Source organism: Erithacus rubecula, assembly GCF_903797595.1.
Source record: "Erithacus rubecula genome assembly, chromosome: 1".
NCBI lineage: Eukaryota > Metazoa > Chordata > Aves > Passeriformes > Muscicapidae > Erithacus > Erithacus rubecula.
The window spans coordinates 4,009,634-4,023,647 of NC_136658.1; the positions used below are offsets into that span (position 1 = coordinate 4,009,634).

General features: G+C 44.9%; 2 protein-coding genes across 4 annotated transcripts in view; one reads left to right on the forward strand and one right to left on the reverse strand.

Annotated features, from left to right (window-relative positions):
• The window catches only part of CD247 (CD247 molecule), a 51,884-nt gene extending 42,586 nt beyond the window's left edge, over positions 1–9,298 (forward strand). The window contains exons 3-9 of one of the 3 annotated variants that reach the window (XM_079308925.1): positions 3,018–3,124; positions 4,319–4,372; positions 5,576–5,659; positions 6,304–6,339; positions 6,898–6,954; positions 8,151–8,192; positions 8,883–9,298. In XM_079308925.1, coding sequence (XP_079165051.1) covers positions 3,018–3,124; positions 4,319–4,372; positions 5,576–5,659; positions 6,304–6,339; positions 6,898–6,954; positions 8,151–8,192; positions 8,883–8,948 — 446 coding nt within the window. In that variant the 3' untranslated portion in view covers positions 8,949–9,298. The remainder of the gene's footprint in view (positions 1–3,017; positions 3,125–4,318; positions 4,373–5,575; positions 5,660–6,303; positions 6,340–6,897; positions 6,955–8,150; positions 8,193–8,882) is intronic. The other 2 variants (XM_079308926.1, XM_079308927.1) reach the window with 2 other exon arrangements.
• A 148-nt stretch (positions 9,299–9,446) lies between these two features.
• Positions 9,447–14,014, reverse strand: part of POU2F1 (POU class 2 homeobox 1) — a 111,881-nt gene continuing 107,313 nt past the window's right edge. The window contains exon 17 of the transcript XR_013774600.1: positions 9,447–10,864. The gene's annotated coding sequence lies outside the window, so the exon portion shown is untranslated. The remainder of the gene's footprint in view (positions 10,865–14,014) is intronic.

Sequence of the window (14,014 nt, forward strand, 5' to 3'; positions counted from 1 at the left end):
ACCCCTAAAAATAAAACCCTTCAAATGAATCACTTAATAAAGGCCATGTGAGAGAAAAAAAATTATGGTAGACAGATTTGATCTATATTTACAAGTAATTCAGCTTTTACAGTCTGTATTTCTCAAACTATTATCAGGAATCATGGTCTAACCCAATCCAGATGCACACTAAAAGCATCAGAGGAGGAAAATCCTATTAAAAAGAAATGTTTTGGCACATTTCAAGGGTCCAGGCCATGCTGCAGTGATTCAGCTCAACTGATCCCCATTGGTGCTGCCTGCATTGGGGTTTTTTTTTCTTTGCCTGTACTTCAGAAAGTAAAAGGCTGCAGGGGGTTGTTGCAGAGCTGGTTTGGGGGTGTGAGTGTGGAGCAGGGTGAGGGAATGCCAGCCTGGGGTGCAGATGTGGGAGTGCAGGGACCTGCAGCAGCAGGAGAGAGCGCCCAGGCACAGAGATCAGGGCTGCATTGCTGGGTGGGAGCAGAAAAAAGGGGGAGAGCAAAAGCCCAGGCTTTGGAAGGAGGAGGTGCTGGGAAGAAGCTTGTCAGGGGCAGAAGCACAGCTGTGACAGAGTTCCAGGTGCAGGCAATGGGGATTGAGGAGGGCAGGAAACCTGAGCAGGGCTCTACCTCTCAGCTCAGGTATGGGAATACTGGGAGCACACTGTGCAACTCCCTGTAGGCACTGGGTAACCTGTGAGGTTACCAGAGTGAGAATCATCAGCAAAATATTTGCTGTTTGTGCTTTACTCTGAGACAGCTGAGTGTGACTGTTCCCTCAGACCTGGCACATTTTGCTCTGCCCAGCTCCCATCATCAGCTTGTGACCTTGGCCTCAGCCCCCTGACCACGGCTGATGAGGGACAGAAGATACATTTTGATGGTGCCTAATGGACTGGCCTTCTGTTTTGAAGAGGTAGTAACCCCTCCTCTGGCAATTTAAAAAGCAAACCTGGTTCTGTTCACCTCAATGGATGGTAACTGTTTTAACTGCCACTTGTTCATTGTGCTTCCTATCTCGTTGACCTTTCATTCTACAGGCTTTGTGTCTTCTGTCTTTTTCTATCTCTCTCTAATCCAGAAACCTGTTTCAAAGGTTATTATTTAGAAAGTGCTTTGTACATTTTGTTCTGTTTAAGAATACAGAAGTCAAACACATTAAGGAAGGAAATAATATGACCTAAGAGATAGGACAAGGGGAAGTAGCTTCAAGCTGAACCAGGTTGGATATGGGGGAAATTTTCTGCAATGAAAGTGGTTAAGCATTGAAACAGGCTCTCCAGGAAAATGGTGGAATCACCATCCCTGGAAGTGTTCAAAAAATGAGTAGATGTGACACTTCACAATATGGTTTAGTGGGCATGGTGGTATTTGGATGAAGGTTGAACTTGATGATATCTGAGGTCTTTTTTTCACCCTAATAATTCTATCCATTTTATTGGTCTGTTTCTAAATGTTGGACTTTCTCATTGTCTCAAAACATGTTTTTCCAGGAGCAATCACAGCCTGAGCAGCAGGCTCTCCTTCACTAAACAGCTTTAATCCATGACCTGGGATGCTGGAGGCCAGGCTGCCCCACATCAGGCTGCTCTGGGGATTTTATTAGTGCTGGAGAAATACTGGACTTGAGATGATTGTATGGATGTGCATGGCTTTGGTACAAAAAGAGGGGATTCAGGGCCAGGATACCCAAAGATTACCCAAAAATGCTGCCTTCAGCAGCACCTCAGATGCTTTCAGGCTGGGGTAAAATATTGGCCTGTGAACTGTTTAGAAGAAAAGCTCTGGGAAAGTCATTTCAGCTTGTTTGTTGGTTTAATATACAATGTTGGGCAAATAATGTAATTTGTCTCTGTTTACCCCATATATATGAAATTTTATAGTCCTGAGGAAATCTGGTGAAGGGTATTTTTCATAAAGTGCTTTGAGCAGTATTTTTTAAATGACTGAAAAAGAGGGGGGAAGAAGAAAAACCATCTAGGATCTCGATTTATTTCCATGGATTTGCTTCTAAATGCATGATTTAGGAAAAAATTAATTGCAAACTCCTAGTTCAGACAAACAAACAAATCTACTCTGTGGTATTTTTTCTGGGTGTGTGAGCTGTCAGTGGGAACAGTGATTGTTTATCTTCATCAAAGGGCTTTTCAGGTTATTGATAATTTTTGTCTTTCTCTTTTGAACTCCCTCCAAATTGCACAAAGCACAACTCAGGTTAATTTTAAGGTGTTTGTTTGTTTGGTTTTTTATATCACAATGCAATAGAGCTTTTCCTTGGACCTGGAGCTGCATATTGGATCTATAGTTACTTAGCCTTTGATTTTTTTAGCTATACTTTATGAGCTTTCTACATCTCTATGAACTGATACATGGGTAGTTTCATCAGGTCTATCTGCTGAAACACAACAGTGTTAAGGTGTCCTACTGGATGTGGTCAGTGTATGAGTATTTAAGTGGTGGCTGAAAAGAAAATGGAGACTCTCTTTTTTAGAAGGATTCACATAGAAAATGTGTGGGGTAATAGGCTCAAGTTACTCCTGAAGCATTGAATGTGATGGTGTCAATCTTTCTTTACATTTAATGCAGAACTGAGAAGTCCTCCCTTAAAATTTTGTCCAAACAATGTATTTTCTAACACACACTTGATGAAGGAAGCCTTAACCAGGCCCAGACATGATTCCCTGCAGGAGATGCTGCTGTATTTTCTGAGAAAATAAACATCCTGTGTTGGCTGGGGGAGTTTGCAAACATTTCTCTCCATGGAGATACTCTCAGCTGGCTGAGGCTCTGGACAGTCTGGTTTAACTGAACTTGTTTAGAGACAAGGCTGGACTTGTGATGGTCCTTTCTGACCAGATGAATCAAATAATCCTTATATTCAGAAATCCATTTCCTTTGCAAAGGGGCAGTGTTGCCCTCACACTGGCAATTATTTTTCCATGCAGCACTGCCACATTCATGCTGCCAAGCACCCAGTGACACAAATGACTTTGCTGATGTGTCTGATATTTTTTGCAGATGCTGCATCAGTTCTTGGCCTCACAGATCCCAGGCTCTGCTACGTGCTGGATGGATTCCTCTTCATCTATGCAGTGGTCATGACAGCCCTTTTTGTGAAGGCAAAGGTCAGGCTAACCCAACACAGATGCATTTGGATTTGGTGGTGTAAGATAATTGAGCTGGGTTGGAAAGTGGGAATGGAGGGGAACTAAATCTTAGAATGAGACCTTTTGCTTTCTTTTTCTCTCTCTTTTTCCTTTCTTTTTTTTTTTTTTTTTTTTTTTTTGCCCCTCTGTTTTTGGTGTCCACTTGAGTAGTCTGAGGCAGTTCTTTCCAAAGGTTCATAAATGGAGAAGGGAAGAGTATATTAGAGTGTTTTGGTGTTACACTTATGGATACATTAGGATTTTGTAGATGGGAAGTGACTGATCATGAGTAATGTGGATTTTTTTTCTCCTGTTTTGTCATTGGAAAGAGAGGGGGGATACACAGAAATTACAGGGAAAATGGCAAGCCTGTGAAGGATGTATTAAAATGTCTCAATAATTCAGACATCTTTGATACTATTAGTGTGATGATGCCCAAACAACCACAGGAGAGGACTTGTGTATTTGATATAGACATGATTCTTTGCCTAAATATCGACTGAGCTAGAAGGTTATTTTTAATAAAGAATTGAATGTGATAATAACAGCTCAAGAAGGCTAAATCAATACAGAATGTAGTTTGACAGGGTCTTTTTTTAAAGACTACAACACAAAGTAGCTGCTCTCATCGACCCAGAACTGCCTCTTTTTACCTAAAATTTTGCCTTAGCAATTGATTGCTCATAAATATTGTGAGGAGCTGAGCCAAAGAGCAGATAACAGAAGGGATAATCCTTTTACCTCTTTTTTAGCTGCTGCTGCCACTCTCATCAACTTACTGTGGTGACACCAAAGCCCTGCAAGCCAAGGGCTGCTCCTGAGGGGTGCAGGGATTCCCAACAACTTTTCAGGCAGCTGGAGAACTGAAGTCCCAGGGAGGCACAAGATTATGATAGGAAGAGAATGAGACACAAAATCTGAGGAGGGCAGCTGTGTAGGGAACAAACTCAGATGTTTGTGAGCTGGTGTTACATGAAATAAAATGACTTGGCTGCTGAGGACAGGCCAGTGTAGATAAAAGTGTTGCAGCAGCAGGGGTTTGCATTGCCTGTAGCCCCACAGGCAGCTGCTTGTGGGTTGCCCTGTTTCTGATGAGAGTAACAGGTGGGAGAGAGGGAGTGAAAGGACTGAGAGGAGCCACTGTCTCTGCTCATGGAATGGTCTCTCTTCCAGCTCAGCCAGGCCTCTGAACCACAGCTGCAACCAGGCCAGGACGACGTGTACAACGTGAGTACCTGCTGGTCTTCTTTGTTTTCTAATCCACCATCCAGACAGACCTTGTGGGGCACTTAGAGATAGTGAATTGCCTGCAGGTTAGAAAAACTCTGCATGAGCCAGCTGATGAGCAGGCTGCAAATATGTGCAGCATGGCAGCTGTAAGGAGGAAAGGTAAAACCCTCACAGGGTGTCATCCCTCTGGCCAGATGCTGAACAGGTCCTTGGGCTGTTGGTTCCTGATTTGGTGCAGAGCTCTAGGCTGGCAGGAGCCCAGGCTGTTTGTTGTGCTGCCCCATGGAACAAACAGGCCTGTGAGAGCTCTGGGTGTGTTTGCAGCCACTGCCCCTGTTGCTGCTGCTGTTTGATGTGGGCTGGGCAAAGGGCAAATGCCAAGGAAAGCTGTGGAGCTGACTTTGGGCACCTGCAGCTCTTCCACTCTCAGATGTGTGGAGCCTGAGGCACCACAGCCCCTGTGCCTCCATTCTCAAGCTTTCCTGTTGTACCAGGTCATACCAGAGGTGTACCTTGTCCTGTAACCTGACCATGGGCAGCATCTTTAGGCAGTGAAAGAGAACAGCGGCAGGATCCTGCCTGACCCTCCCCACTAAACTGCTCACTCATGGCAGCATTAAACTCCAGCTATTTTTGCTATGTCTAGCTGCCTTTTAATTTATTTTTTTTTCTCATGCTTTTGACCATAGCCACATCCTGTGATGAGTTCTGTTTAACTCTGTGATGTATGAACACTAATGCAATTTCTTTTCAGTTTAAGTGTAGCCTTTCAAGTAGCACTCTCAGCTGTGTTACTCTGACCTGAAATCTCTCCTTTGCCCTTGTCCAAGGTAACTTTTCCCAGCTAAGAATTGTGTTGAGCATAAAAATTTCTGTAGTTTCTTGATGCAAATTTAGATAAACAGCTCTGCAAGATAAAGGAAGCTCATGGATCTTCACGAGCCCCTCCTTGTCATGCTCCTCTAGTTTTCAACTCAGTTCTACTTAGGAGAGGTTCTTAATGCAACAGCTTGCAGGTTTGTGTCATTTCCATGCCTTAAATGTAGACGTTTTTGTTGACAGTTGCTTTAGGGAGTAAAAATAATTTCTACTTCAGTTACAGCCCTTGTTAGCTGAGCTGGGATCTCTCCCTGTTCTGCGTTAAGATCTATTATCTCATTAACACGGTGTCCCCGCACTGCTTTTGCTCTCCCGTTGCAGAAACTCTCCCGCACGCCCAGAGACGATTACGACGTTCTGGGAGGAAAGCGAGGAGCAGACCCCGAGCTGGGCGGGAGACACCAGGTAAGCTCCTGTCACCTGCGCGCCTCTGCCCTTTGATCCGGTGCCTCCCACGCCGTGTCACAGCGCTGCTCTCACCGGCAGCCACCGAGCGAGCGCCTTGCTGGGGAGGGGACGCCGCGCTGTGTGTCGTAACTCGGGGGGACAGCAGCGAACTCCCCCTGCCCTTTGATGTCTGCCCCTCTCGCTCGGCTGGGAGCTCGCAGCGCCGGGGTGGGAAGTGACACCCGGGACCGGGGCGGATGCGGAGGAGGCCCGGCAGCCGGGGGTGTTTGACTGAGCTCGCTGCGTCTGATGCCATCAAACAAGCGCCCGCAAAGCACAGCAGCAGCCAAAACAACTCTTAGTGCTGCAGAGCCCGTCACTTTCAAAGGAAAAGGGAGGGAAAACCTCCTGCATCAGCAGGTGACAGCTGTAGGGAGCGAGCAGAGAAGAACTAAGTTTTACCATTTGTTAAAATGAAATTAAATTTCCCCAGAACAATGTATCTGAACAGAGCTTTATGAGTGGAGGTAGGATGGACTGGAATGGGCAGGGAAAGTCAATAGAGCCACTGCTGTGCCATGGAGCAAATGCATAAGCATGTACAAGGTGGTGGAGGATGCTGATAGTGCAATGATGGGCAACTTTTTTATTCTGTTTTACAGCAGAGGAGAAAGAACCCTCAGGATACTGTCTACACTGTGAGTAGAGCACGCTGGAGGGAGCAGAGGGGGAGGCATGGCTGGGAACAGGAGATTCTGTTTCATAGGAGACTTCCCCCCAGATCTTCTGTTTTAGAATTAGAAAAATTCTGCTCATTTCTGAGTGACATGAGAAAAACACTGGGGAGATGTGGAAAAGAACTTGGATCAAGATTCTTGCTAATGCCTAATGCTAGTGACTAAACAACCTTCATCCCGTGGGATTGCTGCTGCAGTGTTTCCTGTGCATGGACTCCAGCCCCTGTGACTGCTCTCTGACAAAGGCCAAATGCCAGTGCATCTAAGAGGGGCTGCTTAGGAACCTCCTGATAGATTTGATTCTGGCTAAATGCTAAGCACAGATACAGGAATGTTGATTCTCATGTCTTAACTTGAGTCTTTCTGGGTCTTCAATGCTTGAGGAATGAGCTTGTTTCCATGACTTTAACTGCTATTGAATGAGCCACTCTGAGAACAGCTGGTTTTAAATGTGGCTACCCAGGGGCTGGCTTGGCTTTTCTATTGTCACACTGACTGTTTCCCTCTCTCTGCCTGCAGTCACTGCAGAAGGAAAAGATGGGTGAGGCATACAGTGAGATTGGAATGAAGGGAGAGGTAAGTCTTACTTTCCTGGTGAAAACATGGCAACAGAGAAGATTTCAGCTTTTGGGCAGAAAACTCCTGACAGCTGCCCTGGCTGAGGGGACAGAGGGTGTGAGATGGGTGAGGAACAGCTGAAGGAAGGTCTGGTGTCAAGTGCAGCAAAGGTCCAGCAGCACTGGAAGATTCTGAGACATGTTTCTCCAGAGCACTTTGGATCTGCAGGTTTATGGTTTCTCCTCCACGGGCTGCTAAGCTGCTGCTTTTCCAGGATGAGGAGAGCAAGTGCCAGCCCCTCCTTGTGCCTGATTTCAGACAAGGAACAGGAGAAACGTCCTTCCCACAGCTCAGCTCTCAAATGTTTAAGGCAGCACACGTCAGTCACGTCTCCAGCTACAGCACAGGGAGAGTTTTAGCTCTGTGCACAAACTGCTGGGGGAGGGGGACTTGTGTCGAAAACAAAGCATCTGGGGACGCTTGTTTATGGCAAAATGAAAAATTGCTCTGACCTACACAGGTTCTATTTTATGTCAAAGTGTCATATATATATATATATATAACCTTTCATTTCCTTCTGACACATGAAAAAAAACGGCATTTCAAAACAAAGTTTAGTGCTGAGAAATGCTGAAGCAACACCAACATTTAATCTCTTCCCCTTTTTTATTCCAATGCTCCTCTGCCAGAGTCAAGCTCTGAGATATGGGGCTATAAAGTTGCACCATGTTTTTTGAATGTTTCTGTTTCTGGGGGGACAAGAACACGGAAGCCCTTGTCCCCTTCAAAATATATGATCATTTAATAGGTTGCTGCAATTTTAACTGTAACAAGCACTACTCCTTGACACATTTGTGATACAATCTATTACTAAATAATCAGCATCTACAGAAACGCTGCCAAATCTCTATACATACAGTGAATCAAAGAAATAGCAACACTCTAACAGTATGATAGGAAAATATGTCAGCAACCCAAAAGAATTTGTTTTTATTTCCTATCCTCTCTATTTTTTCCTTAACAGCCCTTGCAGCATGTCTGGGCTGGTCCTTTTTCACCAGGTGCTTTCCTGTGCAGAGCAGAGTCCAGGCCATGCACAGCTGGCACATCCTGTATGCTCTCAGCAGAGCATGGGGAAACTCAGGGGCTTCTTTCTTTTTGCATAATCAGGAAAGCACCCATTAATCAATCTATGCTTGTTTTATTTCCCAAAGCAGCAGAGACGGCGAGGCAAAGGGCATGAAGGTCTCTACCAGGTAGGAACCACCTCACACAGCAGCTCCCCTCCCCTGTCCTCCCCTGTGTTGGATATCCAATGGAACAGGGGGGCACAGAGAAGTGAAAGGCAGCTGGAATTTTCCCAAGAAGGCACCAGGGTATCTCAGTAACTCCTCACTCTTAGAGGCCCCAGCTACCCCTGCTCTGGAATCCACATCACACAGCTGCCTTACCTGAGCAGGCTGTCAGGGGAAGGACTGGGCATCACTGGAAAGGCTGTCTGGGGGTGCTTCCTGGGATTCAAAACCACCTGAGGTCTTACTGCCAACTTACCCAGAGCTACACCTGATTTCCCTTCCAAATTGTCCACAGAACAAAGTTCCTTGATTTGATGTCTGTTCATTTATCGATGCTCATTCTAGCATCATTTAGCTCTTAATAATACACAAATAAAATGTGCTCCAAAGATCTGCAGAAGCAGTCAGGATGATTTGCTGTAATCATATTTTCACACCAATTATTCAGGATGTACCTTGCCTTCAGCTAAGTAATAGCTACTTGCACCACACAAAGACTAAAGAATTGCTCAGGAGCAAACACCTCTATAGGGGGAAAAAAAAAAAAAAAATCAGACTTATTGTCCTGACTGAGCCCCTTGCCATCCTGTTGCTGCCAGGCAGTACTCACACTCATCCCTCACCTGTTTTTCTGTTTTTTTTCTTTTTCAGGGGCTCAGTGCAGCAACCAAGGACACTTATGATGCTCTCCAAATGCAGCCTTTGCCCCCCCGTTAAGTGGGAGCCTCAGAGGGAATGGGCAGGAGTGAGAGATGCTCACCTGCCTTGGGGAGGAGAGGGGGAAAAGCCTTTTTCACCAATCACAAGCACTGTGTGTTTTTTGTGTGCAACAATCTCCTTGGGTTGGTGCACAGAATCTGGACCTGGCCCTTTCCTTCTCCCTCTCCTCCTGAATCATGTAACTGCTTCTGCTATTAGAATGTACATATCTGTAAAGTTGTTTCCAATTGTATTGGGTATTAGGCTGGTTTTTTTTTTTGGTAAGGTTTGTATTTTGGGGCCAGACCACACCTTCTAACAAACACAGCTGTTTCCATAGCCCTTCCTTGTCTTCCAGAGTATTAAGAATTATGGCTTTATTGCATTTAAACAATTTGCAAAGATAGGACTGTATTTGCTTCCTGTAGTATTTATCTTAGGACTATTTCATCCTTTTTGCTTTAAATTTACCTTTAAAAAACTGCTTCAGCGGAGGGCAACTTTTTTCTTTAATTATAAAGAGTGACATGATTTTACAGTAGCAAAGCACAGAGGCTGAATGCCAGCTTTCCAGTAGGAAGAAAATGAGCCCCAATATCCCAAAAAAGACCAAGCAGTGGCACTGCCATTCATCCATAAATATGTGACAGGTAAACTGAGTGAGAGACTTCACTGAAAGCAGAAAAACAAAGAAAAAAAGATGGGTTCCCCTATTATCAGTCCCTGACAACAAACTACCAAAGCTGACACAAATGCAGTTTCCAAAGCAGTCTCTCAGGAGGCTGCTTCCAAAAGGTGCAGTACCATTGCAAAGAGGTACCAGCTCAATAATGTCCTGTGTTTTTGATGAATTAATAAACCACAGTCCAGTGTGTGTGTGGGGAGCAGCAATGGGAATGGCACGAGCTCCTTACCTGAAGCATTCAGACTGTCTGAGCCAGCCTGCAGCCAGCAGCACCATCTCCCAGGGAAGCTGAGGAGGACAGGATTCCACCAACAGGAGCTCCTACAAACATCCCAGAGGCTGGGATGGGCTGTTGGGAAAATGCCCCAAACCCAGGTATCCAAGGGACACTCACCTCCTGCTGCTGCAGCCTCAGTTTTGCCTCACAAGGCTGCACAGAGAAGCCTGGAGGAATTCAGCAAGAACAAGTCCAGCCCAGCAAACTCAGAGGTGTTTCACCTTGACTCAGGAGCTGACCAGGCCATCTCACCAGTCCTCACAGAAGAAGCAGAGCTAAAGCAAGGCTGTGGGAACAAGAGCTGCTGTTCTTGGGCACTGCCCAGATGAGGTTATGTCTTATTTCCAGGGGCTGGGTGGGTTAGCAGCAGAAAAACTTGTAGAAATGGGTGCTATGCAAGTTCCAAGGCAGTTTTACTTTTTTAGCAGTAAAACTGTATCTGCAGTAGGTGCTTGTAGCTTTTAAAAAATATTTGCAATAAATTAAAGAAAAAAAAAAAAAAAAAAAAAGTAAACTGAGACATGGTAATGAATGCTTCTTTCAAAAAAAAAAAAAAAAACCCTAGATCCTTTACTGTTTTGCAGTGACAAGAAAAATTGAGAGAACTGGGTGATAAGTGAGGCAGCTGAGCTGAAAATTACAGTAAAGTTATGCTGCAAAGCACTCAATGCAAGAACAAAGATTGCTGAAAACAGCTCTCTCTTTTTAAATCACCATAACATTATCTGCTAGATGTAGAAGTCACAAGTTTTGGCAGCGTGAAATCCCAACCACCAAACAACAAAAACTAAATTCTTTGAGGGGGGGGGTAAAAATAAAAAAATCATCTTTATGTTCTCTATATATCAATGGATACCTTGATTTCAAAAAACATCCAACGCTGGTTTTGGGACCACTCACTGTGGGGTTGAGCTGAGTCTCCTCTTTGCCTTCAGGAAGCCACTGAAGCTGTTTCTGCTTTTAGGAGAGGAGCTGATAAATACAGAATTAGAACAAAAGCTTCAAGCAGAGTGCATAAAACCCGGGCTCCCCTCCAGTTTGCCAGGACAAAGGGCACCACAGATCAATCTTCTGGCCCACTTTGAAGCACAGGGGAAGTGGAATCAGTCTCCAATCAGTTCCAACACATTTAAAAACTACAAACAAGTGCATACATGTTAAAACACTTGGAAAATGGTTTAATGATGTTTACAACAGAAATGAACTGTACAATTACAGTAAGTTTAATATATATAAAAAATTACAGCAGACAAATGCATCTACACAAAATCTACCTTTTCATTCTGATTTACTGTAATCTACACAATCTCTCAATGCCTACAGCTATCTGTAGGCAACCACTGGGAAAATAATAATAATAATAATATAATAATAATAAAGGACGTCTTTAAAGAGACAGCATTTCGCCTTCCTCCTCACCCTTAGTGTGATCAGCAAGGTTTTGAAATGTGTGGGACTCTCACATTTCAGTCTCAAGAAAAGCTTGGGTTGCTTGGGTTTGGGTAGGGTACTCCCATAATGGCCCTTGATTTCAAGTGTTCTTCTGACCTCAAGTGTAGAAATGCAGTATATGAGGAAGGGCAAGAGAAAAAAAAACCTCCCAGCCAGTGTAAGCAGGCAGTTGCACAGAGCAATGAAACCATTAGGACCAAAAACTTGTCTTAGTTAGGGAAAAAAAGCAAAAAGGAACTGCCCAGACACTACAGACATTCACAAATCCTCATTTTGAAAATTCTTATCAGATTTAGAAGAAAGGGCCTGGTTTTCCACTCCCAATTCTTTATACAAAGGGGTAGTTTTCAAACTAACACGCCAAATACTTTTTAAAAACAAAATTTAAGCTACTTCCTCTTTGGCCCACCCCTTAAAAACACCGAAACCCCCTTTGCACTGAGAAAGAACCTCAGGTCAGTGGGGAAAACCAAAAGAACATGCTGTCTCTTTAAAAAGAAAGAAAGAATCCCAGTTGGGAGTGGCCATCAGTGAAAATGCGATCCAAATTGGCGGTCAGGTGGAAATTCCTCACGGAATATTATGTACAGTTTAAAAACCCTTTGTAGTTGGTTTTTCTTTTATTATTATTTATGAACACCTAGGCAGTGAAAACTGTTATGTTAATACATACATAGACACACCCAAAACATACAAAAATACTATTATTTCAAACTACTAAGAATAGGACAAGTTCAGTTATCTCCATGCTATGACTTTAAGAGCATTACACTGAAACAAACAAGAATTTAAACGACAATTTTTTAATATCCCAGAAATATACCAAAATATACATCTAAGCTTTGGAATTACTGAGGTTAGACTAATGCAAGTGCTGGGTAATCGTACTTAATACACAAGTCTAAGGTTCTGCAGGAAAGAAATTATCTTTGGTATCTGCATCAGGCTAATAATATTAACATTTGGATTTTGCTTTGGGATAGAGCTTGTCTGACCCTAGAACCAAACACCCCCCAATCAACTGAGATTAAAAAGATCCATGTAAAAAGTTCCTCCATTTGCAATCCCCCCCCAAAAGTTAAAAAGTCACAGGCATCTACCTAGCATAAAAGGTTGAGAAATACAATGCATAGTTGCACAGTGGTGCTGCAAAAATAAAAGAAATCTAGAAAAAAGGAACTAGAGGAGAAATGAAAAGCTGCTTCTTCTTCTTTCAGGGATTTCTCACGACAGGACAGCCTCTTCCAAGCAGTGAAGGGGGGGGAAGCTCAGAAGTGCACCTCAGCGTGTATTAATCAACATCACCCAGCCCCCAGAGGGTTAAAGCACCCAGCAGAGCAGCCAATCCTGCACCCAAGCCTTCAGCTCCTCACCCACCTGCGAAGCCCCAGCCTCCCCTCCCAGGCCTGTGCCCAGATCTCACCCTGGAGCCCCGGGCTGGCAGCGACCCTGGCGGGCCAGCCCGGGCCAGGCCGGCCTCACAGGTGGGCTTGGTGCTGAAGACGCCCTTTGTCTTTGGTTTGTTTGTTTGTTTTGAGTTTATACAATCATTAGGAAATCTTTGGTTTTGGCTGGAAATTTTTAAAAGAACAAAACAAAACAAAGAAACCGCCCCCTCCCGACTTATAGCAGCCACCGTGACCTGACAAAGCTTCTCTTTCCCATGGGGGTAGGGGAACTACATTCAAATAAAGATGGACCGGGTTAAGGATGCAGCTTCTGGCCAGGTTGGGGAGTGGGGAAGGGATACAGGATTGTCAAATAATAAAGAAGAAAATTAAGTATTTGGAGATTACTATTTTTTTTCTTTTTTTGTGTGTTTTTTTTTGGTCATGTTAAAAAGTGAGTAGCATGTACACAGCACTGGGCTGAGAGCACCTCCGGGCCCTGGAGCTCAGCGTGGCTCCGGGTTGGGAAAAGGCAGTGTGGGTGGCCCTTTTCCATGGAGAGTGGAGGGGAGGGGGTGGATATTCACAGACTAACCAAGAGGACCCCTTGTAACCAAAGGAAATAAGATAAGATTGCAATTTGCCCTCACTTTGCAGTAGCTTTTAAGCAGCGACATTCAGAGGCGTTAGGGGGTCACTCCCCAGGTTGCAGGTCACGGGGTGCTATAGGCCAGAGTTCAGTGTTAATCAAAGGAGGGAGGGCAGACTTGGCAACTCTGTGGGGTTTGGAGAAAGTTAAAGCAAGTTACTCAGTTACGAGTTAGAAATGAGGTATACGACAGCTCCTGTACCTGTGGCGGATAAACACCCCACACCTACTCACACCTAGCCTTAGATACTACCACAGAGGAAGGAAATGGAACAACGGCACGGCGGGGACCAAGGAGCTCCTGCCTGGCACACAGGGGGCACAGGGGGGGCCAGTGCTGCTCCAGCCCCCCGTGGGCAGCCCCGCAGCGGTGCCTTCCCTTCCCGTCCTGAGCTCCGAGTCCTTCTCCTTGCGTTTGCCCCTGGGACTCGCTCAGGCGCAGGGAGCGCAGAGGCCGACACGTGGAGAGTCAATGGGGGAAGAACTAAAGGTTTTGTCTCAACTGCCTTGTTGTCAGGACACTGTCACGGGCGCTCTTGTTCCTAAATGGTTTCTCAAGGGGGTTGTGCGATCTCCACGAGCTGCCCCTGGGCATGCCATCCCCCAAGGTCTTAGGATTCCTACTGGTAAATG